The sequence below is a fragment of the Crocodylus porosus genome, unplaced genomic scaffold (assembly GCF_001723895.1).
Source record: "Crocodylus porosus isolate Cpor-Errol unplaced genomic scaffold, CroPor_comp1, whole genome shotgun sequence".
Classification (NCBI taxonomy): domain Eukaryota; kingdom Metazoa; phylum Chordata; order Crocodylia; family Crocodylidae; genus Crocodylus; species Crocodylus porosus.
Window position 1 is genome coordinate 19,294,156 of NW_017728926.1, and position 26,773 is coordinate 19,320,928.

At 45.3% G+C, this 26,773-nt stretch overlaps 1 protein-coding gene across 5 annotated transcripts in view; it reads right to left on the bottom strand.

Annotated features, from left to right (window-relative positions):
• Positions 1 to 26,773, bottom strand: part of MTOR (mechanistic target of rapamycin) — a 102,933-nt gene that overhangs the window by 66,623 nt on the left and 9,537 nt on the right. For 3 of the 5 annotated variants that reach the window (XM_019541683.1, XM_019541685.1, XM_019541684.1), the window contains 18 exons: positions 24,508 to 24,723; positions 23,863 to 24,068; positions 22,543 to 22,665; positions 22,059 to 22,148; positions 21,865 to 21,957; positions 21,180 to 21,314; positions 20,692 to 20,821; positions 17,821 to 18,071; positions 16,950 to 16,991; positions 15,833 to 15,919; positions 11,567 to 11,734; positions 10,441 to 10,553; positions 9,448 to 9,610; positions 9,033 to 9,125; positions 8,143 to 8,289; positions 6,704 to 6,846; positions 4,109 to 4,271; positions 3,844 to 3,989 (listed from right to left, as the gene is read on the bottom strand). In XM_019541683.1, the coding sequence (XP_019397228.1) occupies positions 3,844 to 3,989; positions 4,109 to 4,271; positions 6,704 to 6,846; positions 8,143 to 8,289; positions 9,033 to 9,125; positions 9,448 to 9,610; positions 10,441 to 10,553; positions 11,567 to 11,734; positions 15,833 to 15,919; positions 16,950 to 16,991; positions 17,821 to 18,071; positions 20,692 to 20,821; positions 21,180 to 21,314; positions 21,865 to 21,957; positions 22,059 to 22,148; positions 22,543 to 22,665; positions 23,863 to 24,068; positions 24,508 to 24,723 (2,509 nt within the window). The remainder of the gene's footprint in view (positions 1 to 3,843; positions 3,990 to 4,108; positions 4,272 to 6,703; positions 6,847 to 8,142; positions 8,290 to 9,032; positions 9,126 to 9,447; positions 9,611 to 10,440; positions 10,554 to 11,566; positions 11,735 to 15,832; positions 15,920 to 16,949; positions 16,992 to 17,820; positions 18,072 to 20,691; positions 20,822 to 21,179; positions 21,315 to 21,864; positions 21,958 to 22,058; positions 22,149 to 22,542; positions 22,666 to 23,862; positions 24,069 to 24,507; positions 24,724 to 26,773) is intronic. The other 2 variants (XM_019541686.1, XM_019541687.1) reach the window with 1 other exon arrangement.

Sequence of the window (26,773 nt, forward strand, 5' to 3'; positions counted from 1 at the left end):
TAGATATCAGGAGGCGCTACTTCACAGTCAGGGCGGCTAGGGTCTGGAACCAACTTCCAAGAGAAGTGGTGCAGGCTCCTACCCTGAGGGGTTTTAAGAGGAGGTTAGATAATCACCTAGCCGGGGTCGTTTGACCCCAGTATTCTGTCCTGCCATGGCACGGGGTCGGACTAGATGATCTGCTCAGGTCCCTTCCGACCCTAGAAACTATGAAACTCTGCTGTGAGAATGGAAATTGCAGATGCTAGGGACTGTGCATAGCTTTTTCAGGGCTTGCTTGCTGGAGCAGCGCACATGCCAGCCTCTCTTGTTTTATCATTGGCTTTTCAGACATTTCAGTCCTGATCATTATCAAGAGGATGCCATTAGCAGCTAGGAATAACCAATATGCAGCTCGCAAGTTGGAATGCACTGGGGCAGAAATACCATGGCACCCTAAATCCAGCATGCGAGGTAAGTCAGGGGGGTATAAATATGTCAAATCAGTTCTGGGCAGATATAAGCTTATGACTATTAAAAATGAGTCATAGGTAAGAGAAACAACAGCATTTTGGGGAACTACAGCAATTGACAGTATTATCCAAAGCTGTTGCTAACTGACCCTGATGTGAACTAAAAAATGGGGCTGGAGAGGGGGAAAGGGGCAACATTCTCCAGAACTGTGGATCCTCAAGCAAGTTGATAAAACATTGCTAGGACTAGCTAATCTAGCATAGTTTAGCTAGGTCTACCATGAAAGTTTATTAGTTTAGGCATAAAATCTATTCTTCCACCTTACAATAGGGTATTTTACTTGTTCCACCTTAAACAAGCATGTAAAATGGACTTATGCGGGGCAAGCAGTATTTTGAATGGCTGAGCAAAATACATGGAATTTTGAAGGCCTGAGCCCTAGTCCAGGGAGTGACTAGAAATGCAGCCTCAAGCAGCTGAGCATAAACTGGGAATGTAGCTTGGAAGTGTGCTTTTGCAATCAAAGAATTCAGAAGCCTTTGTAATACAGCTGCTCTGTTCAAATCTCTCTCAGGTCAGCTATTAGCAAAAGCTCCTACCTCCCCGTCTCCTGCTTACCACAAGTCTATGCACCACTTTTGGTCATTTGTATTGGCATTTTATTTATGACACTGAAGTATGTCCTAGGTGTTGGAAACAATGTGCCGTAGTAAGTTTGAGTGAAAGAGCAAAGAAAAGGTGACTGTGAAATATTCTGTATTCTCAATTCCTCTTGAGAAGCAGAACAATACACACTAACAATGGCTTTTTAAAAAGCAAAGCAACAAAGGCAGCTTTTTTCCCTGCTAACTTAAGGATGTTCTGGAGGATTCCTCACCACAATTTTTAAAGGTAAAACTAATTAATCAATCAACTGAACTTAACAATGCAGAAAAGAAGCTCACCAGGGAATGTTCTGCTGCACTAGAAGCTTTGAATGAGTCACAAACGGAAGTCAGCAAGTCCGTAAATGCTGGCAAGATCTCTGGAATTTATACTGCACTTGGCCCCAGATGTTCCAAATGTCAGATGATATTTTAAGATGTAAGCCAGGTCTGATGATATGTTAAGATGCAAGCTGGGTCAATTATAAAGATATTTATTAGCTTATTACAGAGAAGTGCTGTTACTACCACTACTCAGCCAGATTCTGTAAGATAACTCAAGTCCCAAGAGCAAAACTGCAGGAAGTCAAAAGTAAATGGACCAGCCATTTATTTGCTTCCTAAGCTATCTTTTTTAAAGAGGTCAGCAAACACCTCAAATGTCTTAATACAAAGAATAGGTTATTAAAATGTTGGTAAATACAGTCTCGTTAATGATGTGGAACTTTCCTTTCAAGGGAACAGAAGGTCTGGAAGAACAAAACAAAGCCAGTCAAGAGAATCCTTTGCATCGCAGCTTCCTGATACTATAGCCTTTACAACACTGCCTTGGCATAGTCCCATAGGTTTACACTTATACCATCTCAAATTAACAAGATGTCTCACATGCCTCCTATTATTCCACAAAACAGGCTTGCAGGGCATGATCCTGGAGACCACATGACAAAACTGCTTCACACCATATTGCCAAATGCAGTGACCGATTATCTGAGTAATGATAACCAGCGCAAGTAGTTGAGTACAGACTGTAAAACAGCAAGAAGCTTCCTCCCTTTCCTGTGCCTGGATTAACTGCTGGGAATCACACTCTTCCTGGGTTTGCTTCATTTTCTAAGTAAGTACTCTGGCTGCTTGGTAACTGGTCCCTCAAAAATGTCTGCAGTCAGGAAGGCTGAAATTAGGGCTGTGTGAAGCTTCAGGTGCCGATTCGATTTGGAGGAGATTCAACCTGATTCAGTGGCTGAACCTTCCAAATCCAAATCAAATCAGGGGTCCAATGAAAAGGTCCAACATCGAAGCACTCCGAATCGATTCGGAAAAGATTCAGAGAGCTTTGGCGATCCGGGCAGTCCCCGCCTGCTGCAGCAGGGAGCTGGACCAGGACTTCATGCTAGTAAGTAGGGGGCAGGGGGGCCCCTGTCAGGCCCCATCCTCTGCCTGCTCCCTCAGCCTCCCCCCACCCCAGGCACACCCCTGATCCCCGCCCGCTCCCCCAGCCTCCCCATGGTTGCCTCGCTCGGCTCAGCTCCCAGTTGTTTAAACAAAAAAGTCCCTACTCAATGGCTGATGCCAGGAGGAGGGGTGATCCCTGCTGTCCCCCTACCACGTGGGAGAGTTCTGCCATGAGCCCCCCAATCGCTGTCTGCTTTCCCAGTCCACCCCCCCCACAAGCTCCCAGCCCTTTAAAAAAAAGCAAAACAAAACCCTGGATTTACCGGCTGCTGCAGCAGCCGAGGGGCTTGTGGCAAAGCCCCCCCACGCAGTGTGGAGCAGTGGAGATCCCCCTCCCCACCACCGAGCAGGAGCTGGTGAGTCCAGGGGATTTTTTTGTTTTGTTTTTTAAAGGGCTGGGAGCTGGGGCAGGCGGGGCAGCCATGGTGGGGTTGGGATAGCACGTGGGGGCCAAGGGGCTCCCACATGGCATGGAGCAGTGGGGGGGCAGCAGGGATTGCCTCCTACCTGCTGGGCAGGAGCCAGTGAGTGGGTTTTTGTTTGGTTTTTTCCCCCCCAAAGAGTTGAGAGCTAGGGTGGGCAGGGGATGGGGCCTGTGTGATTCAGAGATTCGGCCGATTCGGAAGCAGCCAAAACTCCGAATCGATTTGGCCGAATCAGTCAAACCAGAATCCAAAGCAAATACTAGCTGCTTCACACAGGCCTAGTTGAAGTCTCTCATTTTGAGGACACACCCCTAGCTCCTTGCAATCACTGGGTTTTTCTAGAACCTAGAGATTCCTGCCATGTCAAGAATGAGCACCACATTAGCCCAATCTGAAGCACTGAAACCCCAACAAAATACACTAGCTAAAAGCCAAGATTTTGTCCTGAAAGCTCCATTTGGTTTAGCATCACCAGCTGTGTTTTCTTGGAGGTTCTCTGTTCCATGCCTCAGCTACTTCATGGGGACCCACACCCAGGCCTCTCCCTGATGTGCTCTGGTGGGTCATTAACAGGTTACAGCTCACTGAAGGAGGCAGGGACGTTACTGAGTCCTGAGTGACAGCTCCCACTGGAACCTTTACTCCACAGAAGGTAGAAGGAACTTGATAGGGGAGGGTGTACAACCTACAAACTCCAGGCAATCTGGAAACCTACCCCTGGATCTCCTAACAGACCATCTGAAACATGACAAGGGCTTTCTTTAAAAAGGTCAAGGAATGGCCTAAGCCTAGGCTCTCAAATGACAATGCTGCACATGGGAATTTCAATACAGAGGAGACAGCGTGAAGCTGTTCAGTTTGACTCCTACCTGATAAGAGACTCCAGGATGGCAGGGGTGGGACCTTTTTGAAACTCCAGCTCCTTGTAGTGCAAGGCTTTGGCATATGCTCGGCATTTGGCAGCTCTTTCCCCCAGCAGAACAATGCCATTATCATCTCGCAATGGCAGAGGACCCTGGAGAGGAGATCAGAAACAAAGTGGGTAGACAAAGAGGACAGAGCTTGCAGTTATAAACCTGCCACAAGTGTCACCCAGGTATCTTTAGAGAAGGGCTCCCTGCCTGCCACCTCTACCTTGTCACTGTGCTCCATGAATTCTGCTAAGTTCAGAAGGGTTTGAGTGACTTCTGCAATGTCCTGAGAAGTCAGGGCCAACTCGATGCTTCGGATCAACTCATCCTGCTGATCTTCATTCAGCTCAGACCAGCATGAAACAAAGGCAGCATTGAAAAGATCTCTGAGGACAGAGGAACAGGGACATGGTCAGTGGTTGGGACCCAACATTCATATGGCAGGAGAACAGGGTAGGTATTTCCCTGCCCTGTACTGCTCCTGTTAGGAGCATATTTTCCTCCTAATGGGTGCACATATAGACATGCTTTCACAGAAAGCTTACTGTGCAGTAAACTTTCTGTGCATTAATTAGTTGCATATGTAGATTCCCCCACTTATTATCTGGTGTGAAACACAATGTCTGGCTCAACACTTTGCCGGCTGCTAAAGCTATTTCAGAAACTCAGTGTTGAACCAAGTATTTTTTGGAATATAAGAAGTTCAAAAGTTCTAAGCATCTTGCTGAGGTACTAAAAATCTGAAACCAAATCCATAGGAGAGCAGTGAATTTGTGCTATTGGCAGATGCAGCTCCTTCAAGGCAGACTGATTGAGGTTATCTAGGGACACACTTCTCTAATGCACTGAATCTTATATAAAAGACTAAATTACATCACTGGGAAAGCTGCTGCTGCTTTAGCTTTTGTTCACCTTCAATTATAACTGCTTTTCAGTGCAGAGAAAACAGGATATTAAACAGATTTAAACAAGGTTTTCTTGTAATCCCTGGTACTGTCCATTGAAGCAGTACTCATTTAGATGCCAGACGTCCCCATCTGCCTTACACAACTCCATACGGAAAAGTCTTTTCAGTCACTGCTACACTGAAAAAGGAGGAAGAGAAGGTGGACCCCTTTAGCTTCTACAGAAAATACCATAGGATCTTTACTATACAGAAACCTCAGTTTTGAAGCTTCAACTCATCAGACCTACAACAATAGCATGCAACTCTGTTTACCTACCTTACTTAACACATGGCCACGTATACCCAGCCAGGATTTAAATATGTGGTTGAAAGGAGTGTCACACTCCATGCTCAGGCCACTAAGCTACAACACATTCTAGTGGTTTAAGGATTAATTTAAAAACGCTTGTTCCTTCTGTGCCAAGTCCTACAATCCATGCTGGTATACAAAAAAATGAGAGATGATTCTTGCCTTGTTCTCTGTACAAAACACCGAAGCAGATTAAAATAGAATTTAAAAAAATCCTTATATGCAGTAGGAAGGGATGGGGGCGGCAGGGGGACGAGAAGTGTCATATGTTCACAACACAAAGCTACCACATTACCTATATTCACTGAAGGAGTGCAATGGCTGGGTTTATGGCAGGTAAGGTTAAAGTGCACAGGGGAAGTAGAGAAATAATAGAGGTTTGAGATGTACTTGCAGACCTGTATGAAGGACACTTGCATGCTGCCTAACCACACAGCAAGTCCCATACTCTTGCCAGGCAATCAATCCTTCTATTTCATGCATGCTAGGATTCACTTATAAAAGAAAAGATTAAAACTCGAACAGGCCACACTTTTGTGACAGTAGTAAAGTGAGGCCCCTGCACATCAAGGTGATATTTATATGCCACAGCGAAGAGATAAATAGGTGGTTTCTATAGCACTCACAAGTCAGCCCTGACATAGAGGTTATGAAAGAACTAAAATCACAGATGTTTATTTGCCTAGAGGAATTTTTATCTGAGACATGGGACCCTACAAGCTATTTTACACTTTGCTCTTTTTCCAGTTTCATTGACATTTGCCTTGTGTAATTATGAAAACAATAATAGGCAAAATTCTACTCAGGTTTTCTGTACCTCAACAAACTGGAGAGGAAGTACAATTTCCACCTGCTTTATTTACCCCCAAACAATAGTTCTCTCTATTTTGTACAACTCAGCAGCTCTTAAATGACTTTCCATTTCCTTCAGGGTTGTGGGTTGTAGCCACATTGGTCTAAGGACATAGACAGAAAAGGTTCTTTGGGTAAATGTGGCATCTTTTATTAGGCCAACTAAACAGTTGGAAAAATTGTGCCTGAAAGCCTGCAGAAGCCAAGATGCAAAATGCAGGTTTGTAAAAATGCAAATGTGTGGCAGTGCGGATCAGAGGGAATGGGAGACAACAGGTGAGAAACAGGTAGGGGAGGGATGTTGAATTGGTGATAGAATGTAGCTGGTAAAATTTTCCATCTACATTCTATCACCAGTTCAACATCCCCATCCTTTCCTCCCCCTGCACCTACCTGTCTCTCACCTATTGTCTCCCATTCCTTCTGATCCTCACTGCCATACATTTTGCATTTTCACAGACCTGCATTTTGCATTTTGGTTTCTATTTCACCCAGGAGAGCACACAAAAACCAGCAGACTCTCCCTATGCCTGAAAAAGGGTGTTTGTACCTGAAATCTTACAAAGAACAATTTTTCCAATTATTTAGTTGGTCTAATAAAAGATAGCACATTTACCCAAAGAACCTTGTTTGCCTATTTCCATTTTCTTCCAGTTTCTGGCATCTATATGATGCTCCAAGGAGAGACATGAAATACATAGTGACTGTACCTGGCCATAGGGTTGTAGGCTTGAGCCAGGGCCCAGCAAGAGCGCAGGGATGGTGATGAGGAATCTTTCAGCAGCTCCAAGCTTAACCGTCTGAGCCATTCCAGCCAGTCATCTTTGGAGACTCTTCTTGCAGCTCCCCAAGCCTGCAACAAAAAGCAGGATAGCTGAGATGCTCTGAGGGAAGCACCTGCACACAATCTCACAGTGAATAAAAGTAGAAGAGCAAAGAGAAGAGATATTTCCAATTTGTTGCATCTGCTCCCTTTTGTCAGCTGCAATTCGCTTGTCCCCTGCTTGCTAAGAGTGCCTTTCCTCAGACTACTGGCTCCTCCAAAGGATCTTTCCAAATATATTCCCCTCATGCACAGGAAGCCTCCCCTGCTTTTCTTTCCCTCATATGAAGAACATTAAGTGCCACATACCCCTACTCAAGCACCACCTTTGAAATGCTTTGAATTAGATGTTCAAACCCAGCAGGGTCAACTCAGTCCTTCATACAGAAGCACTTTTGAATCTAGCTAGTACTTAAACAATGGCATATATGACCAGACATAATAGTACCACTGTATTTTTGAAAGCAGGTGGGGAAGAGTCTTTATTGACTGGTAGACATGTCTGAGGTGAACATTTCAAGGCCAACCAAAGTGAACGCTGGCTACTAGTGCCTGCTGTTGGGAACAGGCACTGCACACAATGCAGCTAGTGGATGGAGCATTAGGCATAAAAGATTAATTAGCCATTAAAATAAAATAAAAATTAGGCTATACTAAAAAACACTTCCTACTTTCACATTTTGCCAAAAGCAACAACCAACATATCAGTCTCAGAAGTTATTGCTACCTTTGGACAAAGTGTTCTTGTCATTTTTCTGAGCCAATCAGTATTTGCTGGAATCTAGATGGTCTCACATGTGCAACTAAGACATCTGTCCACTCACAGCTAAGTTGGAAATATCAGATACTGTAGGGACTTAATCAAACATTAGACACCCCAAACATGGTACAGAGGACACTTTACACAGCTGCCTTTGACAGGAGGCTATTCCATAGTGATGTGCACCAATGAAGATATATCTAGAAGTCAGAGACCTATCCAAGGCTTACTACTTGCAGTCCAGAACTTTTGCTTATTCTTCTGACCTGGAGAAACAGCCCTACAATATTACCCACGGTGCTTTTTCAGCCCAGCAGCTGCACAGCCCATGAGACATCTTCCAAGTATAACAAAGCACCTCAGAATTTCTTAAAAATATGGGATTCTCAGGGGAATCCCTGATATCACGTGGACTCTCCTCTTGTGGATGAGAGTCAGCAATGGAAGAGAACACTGAAAAAAACCCCAAACCCTGTTCTGTGGCACTGGACATACCTCCTGGATTGAGACACCAAAAGCCTGGCCTTTCTGCAGCATAGTACTGAAACAGGGAGCTCCATACCCACCTTCTGCAGGTTAATGGTGCTGACGTGCAGTTTTTTCATTGGACCTGTTTCTACAGGGCCACTAGCTAGTGTCTCTCCCTGGTTGCTTCTCAGCATTCGGTGCTGATAAATCAAAGGATCCTCCTCTTCATCAGCAAGTGTGTAACCCTGCAAACCAATGGCTCAGAATGAAGATCAGAAGGGCCACCATTAAGGTTTCCTCTGACATGCACAAGTCACGAACAAGATCTGCTGAGGGTCAACTTGGTGCAAGTTAGAGGAGCTCTCACTCATTCAGCTTAGCTCAGCTCAAGGGAGGGGAAATCACTTTTCATAACATGGATGACCTTGGAATCTGTGAGCTCAGATCATCCCAGTCCTGTTCAGCAGAAGTGTCAAGAAATCTTGACTCTCAACACCAAAGGATAGAAAAGCTGAACTCTGAGGCATGCCACTGTGGAATAGTGAGCCACAAATGCACATTGCCACTTCCCTCCCCTATATGGGTCTCTGCGATAGCTACTAAATACTGATGTGCTACAGACCCCCTTGAGCAAGTAATAATAGAATGGAGCAGTTACTGACTTATGAACCATGGGGTCCACTGCAGAAAATTAAGGCAGAAGAGTCCTCCCTTAGCCCTGGTGTGGAGATGGTAAAGAGGAAGGCTCAATTTGACAATTTAATTGAGAGAAAGAAGGATACCAACTAGGACCTTAGGATCCCTTTTGGTTCCTTGCAGAAGGACTGAGGATCAAGTTTTACATACTGGACAAGTTTTGCATTTTTACTCTCAAAATACCAGATTATAATATAACTAATCTCCCAAAAACATGGAAATAGTTGCTCTGCATCCTACAGCTGAGGCCAACCAAATTTTCTGTTGCATTAATTCATATGAACCAACCCACCTTCACAATCCTGCAGATGAGAACATCATACCGCTGATGATTTATCCTGTGACGCACCAAGACCTTGTTCACCATTGGGATAAAAATCTGGTACTGTAGGGGAAAGGTTTTACAAGTTCATTAACCAATCTCACCAAGACTAAAGATATACCCACTGATTCCATGTCCATTTTGTTGGCCAACACTAGATTCTAAAAAACCTTAATTTGAACAAATGATGGCAGAGATAGAAATTGGTTTATTTTGAGAATAAACCCATTGCATTTCACAGTCATGGACTGGAAACATTGCAAAACTGGGTATCATCTTTTTAAGGCCCTAGCTGACTACATAATAAATACTCCATCTTATAGCCATAAACTTTGGGGTAGTCCCTCTCTCTTCTGGTGGCTTTCAGACTTAGGAAAGACATTACCTTCTTCCCTAGCTGAAAAACCAGAGAGGACAGAGTATCCATAGCTGGTGTCCGTAGCTCAGGGCTCTGATCTAGTGTGCGCACAATAGGATGAATAATTCTTGAAGCATAATCAGTGAAATCCAGAGACTCTGTCAGGCGGTCCACAGTCTCTAGAGCAGCTCTGAAATCAAAGAAAAAAAGGGAGACTCATCATCTCTGACAGAGTGAAACAGAAGGAGCACGCTGGCTGAAGAGAAACAGGTGACATGCACAGTCATCTTCAGCTTCTGCAAGGACTTGGCTTTCAGGGAGAACACTTACAAGATTGCCTGAAACAGGGCAATGGCTAATAACTCCTCTCACCTCCCATTATTTTAGTCCATGTCAAAAGAATAAAGCATACAGTAGAGGCTGATTAAGATACCCAAGGGTGAGACAGGCAGTCATTTATACTGTGCAAGTAGCATCGGACATTTGCCAAATCCCTCTTAGTGCTCGAGTTAACAAGCTACACACGCCTGTTAACTCAGGCATTAAGAGCCTACTTTTACCTCATGAATCCTGAGTAACAATGCAGCAAGAGCTTAGGCCCAACCTGCATTCAGCTATTTACACAGCATTAAGGCTCACTTCATTGTTACTCAGAGTGTCTTACCAGCAACCTCGATAGAGAGAATGACCTCCATTTCTGGGGTGCTAACAGCACAGTACTGACAGTATTCAAGATGGGCTAGAAGCATTAGCTTGCCCACTGCTCATATCAGACAAATGAGCTCACTCTCTGTGGCTTAGGCTGTCCTAGCACTGTGCATTCAACACAAAGCAATAAGTAGGTCTTCCACTTGACTGGTGACTAGAGAAAGCCAAAGTCTTTGGAAGTGACTAATGAGCAATTAGTGCCATTTCAGATCATAGCAACCACTAAGGAACCCAGAGAGAGTGGGAACAGAGAGAGGGGGGGAAAAAAAAAAAAAAAAAAAGAAGAGAAAACAAACAACAGTGGATACTTACTTCCGAGGCGGTATTGGGACGTCTGGGGCATCAAACAGCTTTACAATGGGAGGTAGTAGCAAGTGCAGGTAGTCATCCAAGTTAGCACCAAACAGCTGGATTGCATTCAGCAGCTGGAGAGGAAGACAACCCAACACCACCCAACTTAAAGTTGTAAAACTGCAACACTGTACAGTGGGGGTTGGCAACGTTTTTGGGCCAAGTGCCAAAAAAACCCTGCAACCTGGGCTTAGAAGATGTTGGCATGTCAGGGATGGGTGGCAGGGGAACCCCGGTACCTTTCTTCCCATGCTCCCCGAAGCACATGTGCAGCCACTGCCAGCACGCTGCTGCTGCCACCATGAAGCCCAGGCTGCTCACAGCAGATAGCTGCGAGCCTGCTAATGGCTGTACTAGGATCCAGAGTCTAACTCACTGCCAGAAGCTGTTGCATGTGCATCTCAAGGAGCACAGTGGGAAAGGGGCCATGGCTACACTGCCCCAGCCCCTTCCCTGCTGTGCACCTTGAGGCTCACGTGCAGCTGCCACCGGCCACAGAGCTGGGCTGCGGCTCTGGACCCTGTGCAGCTGCTTGCAGTCTGTCCATTGCTGGCTGTGAGCAGCCAGGGGTCTGTGGCTGATAGTGGCTGCACTTGCGTTTTGGGGTACATGGCAGGGAAGAAGCTGGGGTTGTACTGCCCCAGGCCCCTTCCCCGCCATGCATCCTGAGGCACGCGTACAGCCATCACCGGCCACGGAGCCAAGCCAGGGCTCCAGACCCCAGTGTACCAGTTGCAGTTTCCCAGCTGCCTGCCACAGACAGCCTGGGCTCTGGGAAGCTGCTGCTTGCCATGGAGGCTGGGCTGCTCGCAGCAGGGCTTGTAGCTGTCCCTCTGCCTGCTGCAAGCGACTCAGGCTCCTTGGCCAGCAGCAGCTGCCCAGAGCCCAGGCCAGTGGTGGTGTGCCAAACAAAATGGCCATGCATAGCATGCTCTGGCATGCATGCCGGGGGTTGCTGACCCCTGCTGTAGAGTATCTTGTCTTGTCTTGTCAGCAATTGACTGTGCTCTGGTTACTCCCTTCCCCACCACATGCTTCCACTCAGGCTATACCTAAAACAATGCAGCCTGCCTAAGGCCTCACTCACCTTGACAGAGACATTGCGACTTGGGCTGCCGTCATGCATGAAAACTCGTAACATGTGAGGAATGAGCTGTGGCAGGTAGAGTTTGAACTCGCCCCCTAGAGCCACCACAATTTGTTCAATAAGCAGGATTATTGTGCTCTGTATTGAGTTGTTCATGACCCAGAAGTCCTGCAGAAGACAGAAGGAGACAATAAAACAGCCCTCTACAGCCAACCTGTGCATGTTAGGGCCAGGGAGACTGACAGTGATTTCTAGATACAGAACAACAGTTAGAAACCCCACCACCATTACAAAACCCTCTGTTTTAGCTTCTGAGATCTCCAGTGCTGTCTTGTTTGGCTGTTAGAAACATACTTCTTTGGTGACTGATTTTTCCTAGTCCCTTGCTTAGTTGCTTATGACAGATTCCATTTCCCCAACTCTCCAGAGACTGCAACCTCCCGATGAACACAAACTCTTTTCCTCTACAATGGATCTGATGTACAACATGCACAAATTCAAAAAGTCTTGTACATAAGCACCAACTAAATGCCAGCTGCCCTTATGCAGACTAGTAAGAAATGAAAGTGTAAGTACTTTTAGGTGTTGGCTTAGAAATGGCATTTAAAGGTCTGTTTTTTGGGAATTGGCTTATAGGTATAGATATATACATTATAAGGGTTGATGATGGGCAGCAGGGGTTGATTTCTAAGAAGCCTGGGTGTCTCTCGCTCCCCCCTTCCCTCACACACACACACACACACACACACACACACACACACACACGCGCGCGCGCGCGCGCGCGCGCATGCAGTTTCGTATAGCCTTCAAGGCAGACAGGCTGTCTAACACAACAAGGACACAGCCTGAGAACGGAGGAAGTATGTACCATATTGCCCATAACACGACATAACTGACACCAGCTATAAGACCGCAGAGCAGCAAGGGGGTCTGAATCCTGGTTTTGGGGGAACAGACCAAATTAGGAGAAGGCCTTGAAGGCTACGTGGACATGTGACCATAGGGAGACAACCAACCAAAGATAGCCATGGATGAAGGCATCAGGAGTGAAGGAGAATACAAAAGCAGGAGACTTGAGAGTAAAAAAGCACCCCCCCTTCCTGTTCCTCCTTTTGTCCCATCCCTCCTCATCAGTCTTTCCTCTTATTGTGTCCCTCCCATCCCTCCCCATCCTTCTCCTCGTTCCCTGGGAAGGGTCCTCGAGACCACCATAGATAGAGGGGATACCAGCAGCACATCTCATGCACCCCACTGGGTGGGGTGGGCCTTAGCATCCCACCTCCAGACTGCTGACACCTAAGAAGGAGCCTCAGAGTGAAGAACCCATCCTGGCCATGTACTTTGACTCTGATGGCATCCTTAGGATTTGGTAGATATACAGAACTGATTGATTGTTTGTATTGTTCCTTTTCTGTTATCTCCGTGTATCAATAAATTTGCCTATTATCAAACGGAAAGGTTGTGATTGGTCTGAGGGTGGAACAAGGTATCTGGATCCTAAATCCAGAGCCAACATTAGGAAGTGCCCAATTAATATCAAAGCAATATGGAGTGGAGTTTTATATTTTACACTGGTATAAGAAGAGGTCAGAGAACAACCGTTTTCCTTCAAGCCTCACCATCAGAATATTAAGCAAATGTTAAAACCAGGGCAGATTTCTTGTCCTCTGCCAGCTCCAAAGAACCGCAAGCAGTTCAAAAGACAGTGAGAGTGCCATGTGACAGCAGTCTGGTTTCAAACACTATCAGCTTAGCAAGGTAAATCTCCATGGACTTCACAGGCCATAACAGCTCATTTGGCGTTAATTTCTCTTTGGTAGTAACAACTTCAGAAAGAGAATTTCTGAAAACCTTCAGCAGAATTCCAGCCTGATCTCTTGCCCTCACACTTTCCACGAACAAGCTCACTAGTTAGGCAGACATCGAGGCAGACTGCCAGGGGATCCCACTAGGATTACCACCTACAAATGGGCTTCCCCAACTCCTTTCTGGTCTGAAAGGAACTTTTAAAAAATGAGCTGGAACAAGTTCTAGAGAATGGATCCTCTGTTTGCCTTCCCAGTGTCAACAGACCAATAATCTGCAAACGCTCCCAAAAGAATCGTTTATTTTTACTTTTCAGTGCTTTTAGCCAGATCAAAGAAAACTTTGACCAACATGCAAAACATAATAGTTCCCACCTCTGCTTTAATAAACCAATTGCCTTAATGCTCCTTTTATAAAACTTTCAAAAGCATGCATCACAGTAAAATGTACTCTTCAGCTCCGCAGTATAGTTACACAATCCTCCAGACTCAAGGGTTACATAACTCTCAGTGCTTAAGTTAATTATTAAAAAATCCCAAAGTTTCCTGATTTCTATCACTAGCTCATGTTGTGCAATTACAAACTGAATATTAATTCTCTATTTTAGTTTTCACACTTCTGTGCATGCAGAAAAAGACTGATCACTTATTTTCATTACTGACTAATATACAGGCTTGTACCTGCTAGGATAAGCTATAATACCTAGGTTTTGAGCACTGCTAGGAAATGTTATTTTTAAACTCCAGTTGTGACTGATTTTTAAAAAGCAGAAACACTTTAGGGTGACCTAGACAAATTGGAGGATTGGGCCAAAAGGAATCTGATGAGGTTCAATAAGGACAAGTGCAAAGTCCTGCGCTTAGGGCGGAACAATCCCATGCACCACTACAGACTGGGCGCTGACCGGCTGGGAAGCAGTTCTGCAGAAAAGGACCTGGGGGTTATAGTGGGCAATAAGCTGAATATGAGTCAGCAGCATGGCCTTGTTGCCAACAAAGCTAATGGCATACTGGGCTGTATTGGTAGGTTTGCTGCCAGTAGGGCAAGGGAAGTGATTATTTCAGTCTGTTCAGCACTGGTGAGGCCACATCTGGAGTACTGTGTTCAGCTTTGGGTCCACCACCACAGAAAGAATGTGGACAAACTGGGGACAGTCCGGCAGAGGGCAACAAAAATGGTGAAGGGGCTCATGGACATGACTTATGAAAAAAGACTGAGGGAACTGTGCTTATTTAGTCTAGAGAAGACTGAGAGGGGACCTTAATAGCAGCTTTCAACTACCTGAAGTAGGGTCTGAAGGAAGATGGAGCTGGACTGTTCTCAGTGATGGCAGATGACAGAACAAGAAGCAATGGTCTCAAGTTGCAGCAAGAGAAGTTTAGGTTAGATATGAGAAAGAATTCTCACTAGGAGGATAGTAAAACACTGGAACAGGTTACCCAGAGAGGTGGTGGAAGCGCCATTCTTGGAGGTTTTCAAACTCCAACTAAACAAAGCTTTGGCTGGGATGATCTAGTTGGGGATGTTCCTGCTCTGAGAGAGAGGCTGGATTAGATGACCTCTGAGGTCCCTTCCAACCCTAACTTTCTATGAGTCTATGATTTCCAGTTGGTTCAGGTTTTTTAAATTTTGAGTTTCACAGAATTTAAAACATGAGGTCAAACTTGCACTAACCATGTCCCTTCAAATAGGTTCCAACACCTGTTCACAAGCACATGTCACTTAGATACCTGAAGGATGGCTTCCTGCAGGTCAGAATGGACCCTTATAATCATCATGCAATAACAAAGACAGGTCTATTCTAGAGCCTCTTCCACACAATGCCACCCTTGACATGCAGGAACTACTTCCTGAAACACTGCTGTTCTAGAAAATAGAAGAAAGATACTACATTTATGCCTTGCTTCTTTCTCTTCACACTTAATGCGCTTACAACCAAATATTAAACCTTTTCATCCAGCTAGAAATATGAAACATCATTCTTCCTGCTGGCCCCATTAACTTGTAGGGAAAAGCCAACTTTAATTACTGCTGTTTGTGATGGCTTAGGGGCAGCAGAAAAATAATTTTTTTAATGTTTATAATGACAATGCTCCATTCTGAACCCAACATCTATTCAGAAGTGGCTAACAAAGTCCAGGTATGACCCTAACAAAGTACTGCATGGGCCTTCAGCTAGAGAAAATGCCTCTCAAAACACATTGGATTAAAAAAACAGCATTGTTAAATTCTAAAGATTTGATGAATTGCTATTTTTGCCCATCATTTATGAGCTTCCCTGACATCAGTTGCTGCCCTTCTCCCTTTGATACCACTGAGTGGACAGAAACATTCTTACTCTGATATTTCTTCAAGAGTAACTCCATGTGCTCAAAGGAAAGTATTACTACTTACCTTGTCTTACTTCCAAGAAGCTAGGGCACCAGCTAAAGGTCATACTCTCATAAGGATGATACTCACTCTCATAAGGGTGACAATTTCATCCATATAGGGTCGAATGTGACTTCTCACAAAGGATACCAGCATTCCAAGCTGCTGGAACAGGAACTGGAATGAGGAAGAAGAGGGTAGTGCTCAGTGCTACTATCCAAGTGGCAGTGCAACCCAAGAGAAATCAGGTTTCAAAGGCCAACTGCAAGCTCATCTAATAATGACCAACATGCACAGCTACTATAAGCAGGAAGTCTGGGGCTAAATTCTCTCAACAGCCTCAAAACATATAGTTGTTGTTTACAGTATTTACTGAAAGCATTTCAAACTGTGGATATGCAGGCACTAAAAGGAATTTAGGCATGCAAGCTGGTTAGGTGTCTAAACATACTCATGGGCAGAATTTCAAACATCATACCATTTTGCAAACTAAAATCTGGAAGCTGTTACTGAAAATGTAGCCCCACATCTCTTCCCCCCTTGCCTGCCAGCCAGACACACCCAGATTTTAAGGTCGGATTCTATAGTTCTCCCCTCCCCACCAAGACAATGGTGGAATATTAGGAGAGAGATCTTGGGACTTGCCGAATTCACAGGAAGATGACCAACTGTACCCTAGAAAAACTGAACTAGACATTTCTACCATATGCTTGCTATGTCTGTTTCATGATTACCTTTGATCCAACAAAACACAATCACGTGCACACTTACCACTGTGGTGATTTTACTTTGGAGCTTGATATGAAATAATATGTCAGTTTGGATCAACTGCCCTTGTCCACAAATACATATATGCTTTTTTTTTTTTTTTTTTTTTAAAAGATTAAGAGTGTTTACAAGTGTTTTCTACTATATTTTATTTTTTCACAAAAAATTTCTAGTATAGATTGTTTCTGCTATTCACAGCAGGAAAATACAGGCCAATACTCAGAGAAATCAAGGAAGGGCTTTTCAGTGAAAATTGAGCAAGTGGACAAGGGATTAAAAATAAATAAATAATCAGTCTCTGGCTACAGGCGGCTTGTGTATGTGTTTACCGAGAAGTAACCCTGAGCCCCCATGGAGTTGTCTTCTCTTAGAGTTGCGAAGTGCTTACATACAGGACAAGGGCCTGCCTCGTCTGGGCTTTAAAGTCACGTGTACCCACCTCAGCTCTTCTCCCCAGTACACTTTCACCATCTTCTTTTACCTGAAAATTTTTAAACAGAGTGTGCACAATTGCATAGCTTTCAAGCATGTTAGATCAATCAAGGGTAGGCACTCAGCCAACCCAAGAGTGCCAGGATTTCTCCTTCCGACCTGAGCAGTAGTTCAGTCTGGTAGGGAATTAGCCTGTGGCAACTGCAGTTCTATACCAGGGTAGACACAAGGGTAAGTATGTAGCTCCCATCCCACGTACCAAACAACTCTGGGAACCCATGCAAGTTCCCCATCCCACCCCACACACACCAGTTTCAGTATTAGGAGGAAAAGCTTCTGCTAGACTCAGCCATTTTTTGGTCAGATGCAGCCAACGCTCGTTTTTGTGCTGTCATGCACAATTGATAACTGCTAGGTAAGAGGCAAAGATGATTCTGTGGAATCATCAGCTGACACTGGCAAATCATAATCCCTCTCAAAGGGGGATGAGAGCACATGTCTATGGCAAAGGTTTAAAAGACACTTAGTGCAACATGCAAAAAAAATTCTCTGTGCATCAGGGGCATGAACTGCAGAGGCCATGGAAGGCTGGGGGAGCTAGCTGCAAAGTCACTTTTTGGGCCGAGTGGTTTGGCAAAGAAGTAGAGCCAGGGGCTGGCCATTTAAGGAGGATGCTCAGTAACAGCCTGAGAAGCAGAAAAACTGGTGGCACTTGATGTTCTGACCAATGCCTGGAGACAAAAGAAAGCAGAGCTAGTACCTCACTTTCTGCAGCATGCTTAGCAGCAACACACACAGTGCAGGAGTGCCCAAAGCTAGTCATGTTCTCTTTGCAATGGATTTCTGTTCTGGGGCAGACAGGAGAGAACAACACTCACCTCTCGGATAGCACCGTCACAAACCCGGATTACATTGAGGAATGTTGGCATGACCTGGGGTAGGAACTGCACACACTTCAGCCCAAGGGACTTGAAGATGAAAGTGATGGCTTGGACGACCATTGTATGGTGCTGGGACAAGGACTGATCTCGGAAGATTCGCATCAATGCTACCATGGAGACAGCAGGATAAAATTCATCCAGTGGGAGGTTCCCCATGTTCACCAACATCTCACTGGTACTGTAATCAGCTGGTAGGAAGTAAAGAAGAGTCACCAGTATACACACAGTGCATTTCAATACTGCTATACAAACACTACCAGCTAATGGGGAAAAATGGATGTTTACACTATGGGCATGCTCAGAGGGGGCAGACATTTTATAGGAATTTTACATCAAAGCTCCAAGACTCTGGAAGCTATTTCAGAATAGCTCTTTTGATAAATTTCCATACATAGACAAGTCTTCAGGCAACACTGAACCTATTACTCACCAGCCATTTGCCCCCTGTAATAAACTATTATGAAGCACCCTTGTCCATGTCTTTTTCATATATGCATTTAAAAATTAGAACTGGACTGTAATTCTTAGCAATTCACCAGTTTTGAATTGGGACTTTGTTTAGAGGAGAGGAACTCCTGAAAAATTAAACCAGCTCTGATGGAAGTACCATAGCTTTCACCTGTGTAACAGAACAGGGTAGAAGCCCAAAGAGACCATAGATAATCTAAGCTCTAAAGCATGAAATGGGGTATTTCAACTTGGTGCCATTTTACAAAAGAAAATCTTGCTGATGAGAGAGCAATATTACTATTCCTATAACAGACATTTCCATATTGGCCAATTTAACTTAAGTTAGTCAGGGTCATATTCACATGTACCTAGCTACTTTAGTTCCCTTATGCAAGCTGCCCCCACAACTATCCATAAAATCAGTCACCCTGCTAACCTGGAGGCGGGGAGCGGTGCTTTTTACTGCCCTATGGCTCCAAAACGTATTTGAATGTAGGGACACAGGTTAGCATGTTCCACCTGCTGTTATACTTTTCATTTTAAGAATGGAAAGGGCCAATATAAAAAATTCCTATTAAAAGAGGAAGTGAAACCATTCAATCATTTCATTTAAGCAAATGCCTGGCAAACAGGTACCTTTCCACAGCTGGATGCCACTCTGAACCAAGTCAGCTCTAAAGCTGTCTGCTTAGTAAACAGCTACACAACAGGGTTAAGCATGGGTAGGGAGTGAGAGGTGTGGGTAGATCTCTGTGTTGAATCTGTCACATGGCTTGCTTAAAAAGGGCTACCCCAAAAACACCAATGACAGTTGTAAAGGGGACAAGTTTACTGATCTCCTCAGTCACAGGAGTTTGATCCTCCTTGGACACCTGCTCAAAAGGATTTTGTTAGATGGCTTCAGAGTTTTAGTTTGGTTGGAAACTCCTCAAGACAGAGGCTCATTTAAATCAATGGACCAGGAATCACATACATCCACATACACCACAGAAAGACCTAAGGCTGTGAAGACCTTCAGTGTGTTCCTGAACCAAATCTCACCTACAGTGAGACAGGTAAAAGAATATGTTACAAGACCCTCTTTAAAAGAGAAATGAGTTTAAGTTTGTCATTGTCCAAAAAGACATCTTTCAGATGCTCGGTTAATTCTTGGAATAAAATCATTGTATTTGTACTCCCCTGAAAGAAAAGAGGCTATGGAGGAAACTTTCATAGGACACAAAGAGGACAAGAAATGGTGATATAAGTGGCAATGAAAGGTGTCTAAATGCAAACCCTAACAATAAAAATATTACATTTACTAACGGATGTTATCAACTTGGCCTAGTGGATAAGAAGAACTGGGCCGGGGTACAGGAGATCCAGATTTAATTCATGGTTTACTGGCCTCCTGGGCCGGGGGGGGGGGAGGGAGGATGACACCTGGGTCACAGCACTTCCTCCCCTAAGTTTTAAATTTCCATTCTATAAAGAAGGAATAACGATAATTCTGTAACGTGCTTTGAGAGCTAATGCAAGTAAGAACTAAGACCTGAGTATCATTATTAATAATACTAAACAAACCCTGCCCAATTGCCCCAAATGTATGTACTGCTACTACAGGTAGTACCCAGTATTATCACTGTAGCTAAAAGAGCAGAGATTTCCTTCATGTGCCATTTTATTTTGACTGCACTATATGTAGTCACACTTTCCCTACCACTATAGTCAGTCACTTCTTTTCCTGTTGGCCTTTCACACAGCAACACAGGACAAGGACATTCCACAGAACAGGAAAAAGCAACCGGAAAGCCACTCATCTGGTAGTTTGTACAAAGATGGTGCACAAAACACTTGAATTCATTTTTCTGAAACCGACTAGATTGCTATTCTACAGCATCCTTCCAGCATTTATAGCAGCTAAAAAAGGAACACCTTTAAGAAATTTTCCTTTTCTCAGGTACCAACAACCCTTTCTGCTTAGTGTAGTTCCACCATAGATCTCCAAGTCCTTCAAATGCAGATCAGTATCAATAGACACTTTTAACAAAAGGTTAAACACGCATTGAGAAGTGACTTGCTTGGGTTTCCCTGTGGCAGAGCTGGAGTCTATGCCCCAGTTAAGGTTAATGCTGCTGTACTGTAGCTCTCAGGATTTTTTTTTAACTCCAGAATGGAATGAATCATGTCTAAAGCCCAGGTTCACTGTTAGTTAGGATCTCTCTGGCCCATGCCACCATACTGGCTGGAGAAACAAGCAGATGACCTATGATGTAATTTCCATCTTTAGCTTCTATGCTGGAATGAAAAGAGCACAGCCCCTTTAAAATTAAATTATGTGAAAGTTGCGCACTCTTCTCCCAGCATCCACTTGCTTACAAGAATCTTGACTGGATTTAGACTCTGACAGGCTGACAGCCGAAGCATCACGTGACTGGTCAATCATGCCAATGTTCACTTTGTGCTTATATGGGTCCAAAGCTCCCAAGAGCCCCAGCACACGGATAGCCTAGCAAAGGAGAAAACAAGAAAAATGTGTGAAAACCATATTCCAGGCAAAAGCCAACACAATGAATGAAGCCTGAACTCAGGTGTCTGGGTAGCTGCCATGAGGAGACCTAGTGATAAGAGAAATGGTGGCCTTTTATTCCCTAGACAGCAAGCCAATTCTTTCCATTCCACTAACGGTGAACAACTTCATTCACAGCTTCTTTACAGCCTTGTCCATCAAAACAAATTATACCCCACTCAGCCCCAGCAACGGGTCTTCCATTCCTTTTGCTAGAAGCGGATTCAGCAGCCTGTCTGTCGGACTGCCCTCCTAACTCCTGGAAGTCCTCAGAGGAGGAAGAGATTGGAGTTCCTACCTCTCTCCGGGTACCCTGGTTCTGCTCAGTCTTCAGAAAATTCAGCAGCACCTCCAGCAGAGTTGGGTATTTCCTGTAGGGCTCTACCACATAACCAGTACTGGCCACCAGCTGCCCCAGCGTCCAGAGAGCCACCTGGAATGAACACATTCCCAGAAAAGTTAGCTTTGACCTGGTATGGAAGACCAGCAATTTATTACTTGCCTTATCCTGTAAGGAGTCATTTATCTCCCTTTAAAACACTTAAAAGCATCTCAGGGTCCAACTCTTTCTGAAAGCCTCCCCAGAGACTTTCTCTCTGTCAGGGCAAAGCAAAAAGTTCATTAACACTTGACAACATACATCCTTCTGGGTCATTAAAAGAGCCATCTTCTCCAAGACCTGTTGCCCTGCCCCCTGTCACTGCTGGCAGCTTCTTAACAGCACTGAGCTTGATCCTAGTGCTTTCTAAGGGAGCCATTTATCCATGCTTCTTTCTTTAGCTGTTCAGGGAACACACATTACCTGAGATGAAATGGACAGTAAAGTCACCAATATGGCTCACCCTTCTGGGCATTCTCAAGTAGACGACTGACCACTTTGAACTGAAGGCTCATTTTTCCAGCTCCAAGAGGCACACAGTAACATCTGACTCTCTCTAAATCACAGACAGCAGCTTAGTTTAATGAGGGTGTTGTATACTTACCTGTCTTTTAGCCAGCAAAGAGGAGTCCTGGAGCATGTCCATGATGATGATGAAAAGCTCATCCACCCATTTCCTCATCTCCAGCCCACTGACCTGTAAGAAGCAGAGAAGAGAAGTCCCTCCTCTACAAAAGCAACAGGTTTAGGGTCAAGGTGGCCACCATGGTGCCTCCTCAGAAAGCTGCAGTTCCTTACCTGTGCAAGCTCCCCTATGGTGGCTAGGACATTGTTAATCACTCCTGGGTTTGGATCTGGATCTGGATCTTTCAGTTTCACAATCAGTGCCTGTTTGAGGACATAGAAATAGGTTAGACTCCTCAGTGAAAGCCTCTCCCACCCCTACCCAGCAAGGAACACTCTCTTCTCTGCCTCTGACACCAAAAATTCAAACCAGTGCACATCCCATGAAGGATATTCACATGCATCAGCATTTCAAAGATGAACGATACATTTTGATGACATCTGTATGGCTTCTATGCACCCATCCTATCTGGGTCACATGGTTGTATGTAATCAGTGCTACTACAAGGACCACTCTAGCCAGTTTCTTTTATATTGGTTCTGCTACTACCAAGCAGGGATAACAGGACAGCTCATGGTAAAGGGGACACATCCACATGCTAAAATACCTCCCCCTTCCTCCAATGAAAAATCAGCAGGGTGTGGAAGGAGGCCCTACCTTAAGGATGGGCTCCATGTATGGGCGAATGAGACGTGGGGCATTGGAGACCAAGTGACCCAACATCCTGGCACTTTGCTCTTTAATCCTCCCAACTCCACTGTGTTCCAGCTCTGTTAGGATCTACAGGGAGGGGGGAAACAGATGCATCAAAGCAGAGATAGGCTGGAGAGCCGACATTCTTCAGATTAGGCAGCAACAGATGAAAAGGAACAAATCAGTTAGACTCCATTCCCTGCTTCTGTCTGCATTTGGCTGAAACACAATTGAAGCATCATAGAAAACGTGATTGTGGTAGCCATATGTGATGTTCCATATATAGGCACTGCCCAGCTTGCAGTGTCAAAATACGGCTACAGCTACTTTGCATTTTAAAAGGAAAGGACTAAAACTAAGCCCATGTCTAACAGGGAGGTGTAGGGTATGGAGCTAAAGGCTCCAGCACACAGTGTTCCTTGTCCACTGAAAGAAGGCCACTTTAGTCAAGGAGAAATGATGTATACTGGGACCTGCAGTTTCTGCTCTCCTCTCCATTCCACTATGGAAGAAGGTAACTGCCAGATTCACTACTGAATTGCAAGGGCTCACTCTAGATATGGATGTCAAGTCATGAACCTATAGGCAGGCCCTTCCCAACACTTCCTCTCTACTTGGCACTGGTGAGACCCCAGCTGGAGTACGGTGTCCAGTTCTGGGTGCCGACTTCAAAAAAAGATGTGGAGAATCTTGAAAGGGTACAGAGAAAGGCCACAAGAATGATTAAGGGCCTGGAGGACAAACCTTATGAAGAAAGACTGAGGGATCTGGGACTGTCAGCCTGGGGAAGAGAAGACTGAGGGGGGACTTGGTGGGCATCTATATGTATGTGAGTGGTGAGCATCAGGAGGTGGGAGGAAAAAAAATGGTTACTAAGGTGCCCCAGGGGAGGACAAGGAGCAATGGCCATAAACTGTTAGTGGATGGTTTCAGGTTGGATGCAAGGAAGAACTGTTTATGGTAAGGGTGATCAGAATCTGGAATAGACTTCCCAAGGAGGTGGTGCAGTCCCCAACCTTGGAAGTCTTCAAGGACAGATACCTTGCTGGAATCATTTGATCTCAGCAGTATTCCTGCCCAGAGCAAGGGGGTTGGACTCCATGATCTTTCAAGGTCCCTTCCAGCTCGTAATTTCTACGATTTTATGATTCTGAAGTGTATCAAGCTGAGTGATAAGAACCCTTTCAGGGTGCTCTTACCATTCTAAGCACATGAGAAGAGGATAATTCCAGCAGCCTCAAACCTCACTCTCTCAACTCAGCCCCAACCCAACACCTCTCTCACCTGGATTAACATCTTGCGCAGAAAAGGCATGACAAAGGCAGGGTTCATGCTGCTCAGCCGGCCCACGGTGCAGATGGCCAGCTCTCGGATTTCAAACACCTGGTCGTTGAGGGCCACAAAGAGAGCCTGCAAGTTCTCTGCCTGAGCAAGATGTGCATCAAACCGCTCATCCAGGGAGGCCAGCACGCAGAAGCGGATATCAGGGTCTGCAAGAGCATGTTTGCTTGTCTTTGCTCACTTTAAGTTTCTGTTCTTCCACAATCCCTTGCTGTTACTGATATATGGCTTCCAGCACACCACTGTCTCTCTTTACCACACAGACCTACTGCCACTAACCTTTCATGGCAAAGCTTTAGAGCTGGCAGGACCCAATGAAGGAAGAAATACCCAAGGAATTTACCCAAAAGCAGTTCAGCACAGGCCACCAAGGGGCTTCTCAGTGGTGGCCTCTGTTGCTAAGCAAGACACTTGGATTTCACACCCAAATCTGTCTCTTGCTCTTGCAGCTCGTGTGGTTGGAAAGGATCCAGAGATATGGCAAACATCAGCCCCTGGGGACCATCCTGCAACTGGCTAAGGATTTAGCTAAGGAGACAGTCCTCCCCTGAACTCCATGAATGGATCATAACCTGGGAGAACTCATACCTGGGTCTGTTATTCCAACCACAAGCAGTTTGCTGAGGACATCTGCCACCACCTGCACTGCTGTCTGGCTGACCACATGGGCATGTCCGCTGATTAGGTGGATGGAGGGTGTAAGTAGGCGGGAGCAGGTGCGGGCTGCCTCCATCCGGATCTCTTTGTGTTCACTGTTCAGGAAATGGTCCGCACAGTGTCGAACAAACTGGGTCAGGGAATGACCTGGATGGGAGTGAGGGGTAGAGGAAAGACAGATGAGGGTCTGACATGGGTTTAAACTTTAGGTCCTAGACTTCCTGCTGACTGTGTTAGAACAACAGAGGTGTAGTTTGATCTCCCTACTGTAAAGTGTTGCCAAGCCTGGGCCACTTTCAAGGGGCGTAAGCCAAGCTGCAGAACTGTGGCTAAGTAGAAGGGCCCAAAGCCTGCTTCGGAGTGACCATAGAGCAGAGGTGGGCAAAATTAGGCCCACAGGCCATATCTGGCCTACTAATTGATCCTATCCCAGCCCGCTGGCTGAGTCTGAGGAGAGAGGGCCGTGCTATGACCTGTTCCACTCTGTTGCAGCCAGTGCTGGGCTTGGCTGAGTAGTGTGCAGACTCTTCCCCTACCCCTTCAGCTTCCTGTTGGGACTGTGGCTGTACAGTCCTGGCACTGCAGCTGCTGGGAGCCAGGCCCGCATGGGATGGGACACAATGCAGCATGCCAGGTAGCTGTCCCATCCGCCTGCTGCAACAAGCTGCTGCCACTGTGGCACCATTAGGAGGTGAGTCCGTGCCGGCCACAGGGGGGGGAAGGGGAGGGACTCAGCCTGGGCAGCCGCTGCCCCCAACTTCCTGGAGCTGCATGGCAGTAGTGGCTCCTTGCAGCAGGTGGACAAGCAGGATGGCTAGTTGGTCCCATCCCATACAGGCCTGGCTGCCAGTGGTTGCAGTGCCAGGACTATGCAACACCAACAGAAAGCTGGACAGAAGTGGGAGGCAGGGGTGTGGATGAGTCTGCATGCTGCCCAACCTAGCCCAGCCCCAGCTGCAGCAGAACAGAGTAGCACAGGAGGCAGCCCTCCCTCCTCAGGCTCCCAGCAGCAGCTGGGTAGCCAGATAGGGTCAAATGGCATCTCCCTGCCCACCCCACCCCCTCCCAGCCCTCAACAGCTCACCAAAACTTTGGGCTGGTGGGCCACTTAATAATTGCCCACCCCTGCCACAGAGGGAACCTTTACTTTGCTGAACCAGCTAGTCATTTCATCTGTAAAGGATGCCATCAACGTCTCTAAGTAAACCAGTAATTAGATACAATTAAAGCACAAGGCCTGAAAGGAGACACTATAAAGGGAAGACCACATATTATATAATCCAAATATACTATATCATAGCTTTATCTTAAAATATCAGTAGTGGTGGTTGGTGTAATCAAATGTATTAGATGCTATAGATATATTTTTGTTAAAAAATTTAGGTAAGTTGTAAAAACAAAAACACCCTGGTCAGAGAAGACCATAAACTAAGGTAAAGAAGAGATGGGACAGGGTTGAACTGCACTCCACAATGGAATGTTGAAGAGGAAGAAAAAGGGGAGATAAGAAACCCTCCTTTTTACTTTCCTAAGGATATAAATCCCAACTAACTAACACCTTCCAAGTTCACAAGAGATCTGGTTCAGTCCAAGTCCCCAAAGGTTCAGTGAAAGAAAGACATCTAAATAAAACTAATCAGAGAACATTTATTAGAACAAGCCACCTATAAATACAGAGTATAGGCTGGAGGGAAATTTGGAGAACTCAGTAAATACAAGAAGACCTGCTGCCAATCCGTATGCCACCCTCCTCCCACCGTGTGAGTCTTCCCAGCTGGTATAGGTAAGAATTAATATTGTGCTGTCATGCGTAGCTAGACAGACTTTGGAATAAATGGTTTTTTTTGTGTTTTGAAGTGCAAGCAAATACAATGTTGGGCTGTAGACCTGTTTCTGCCTCTTTTATCAGTAGCCAACCTGCAAGGTTACCTGCAGGCTTGGTAACAAAGGGAAATAGTTATGAAGATGGAATTAGCAAGAACTTGAGTAGGCCAGTTGGTATTATTCTGGGTCTAGCAGGGAAAGGCTAGGATTTTGTTTAGGTGGTTTGCCAACCACTTCTATATCCTGATTCTAGTAAAAGTTTTTAGGTGCATCTTGCTTTTGTGTGTCCAAAACATGCTGCTTCCAAAGTTCCCACTACTCTGCAGCAAATACCCAGAGAACACCCACCCTAGAAGACCTGAAAGCTTTTATG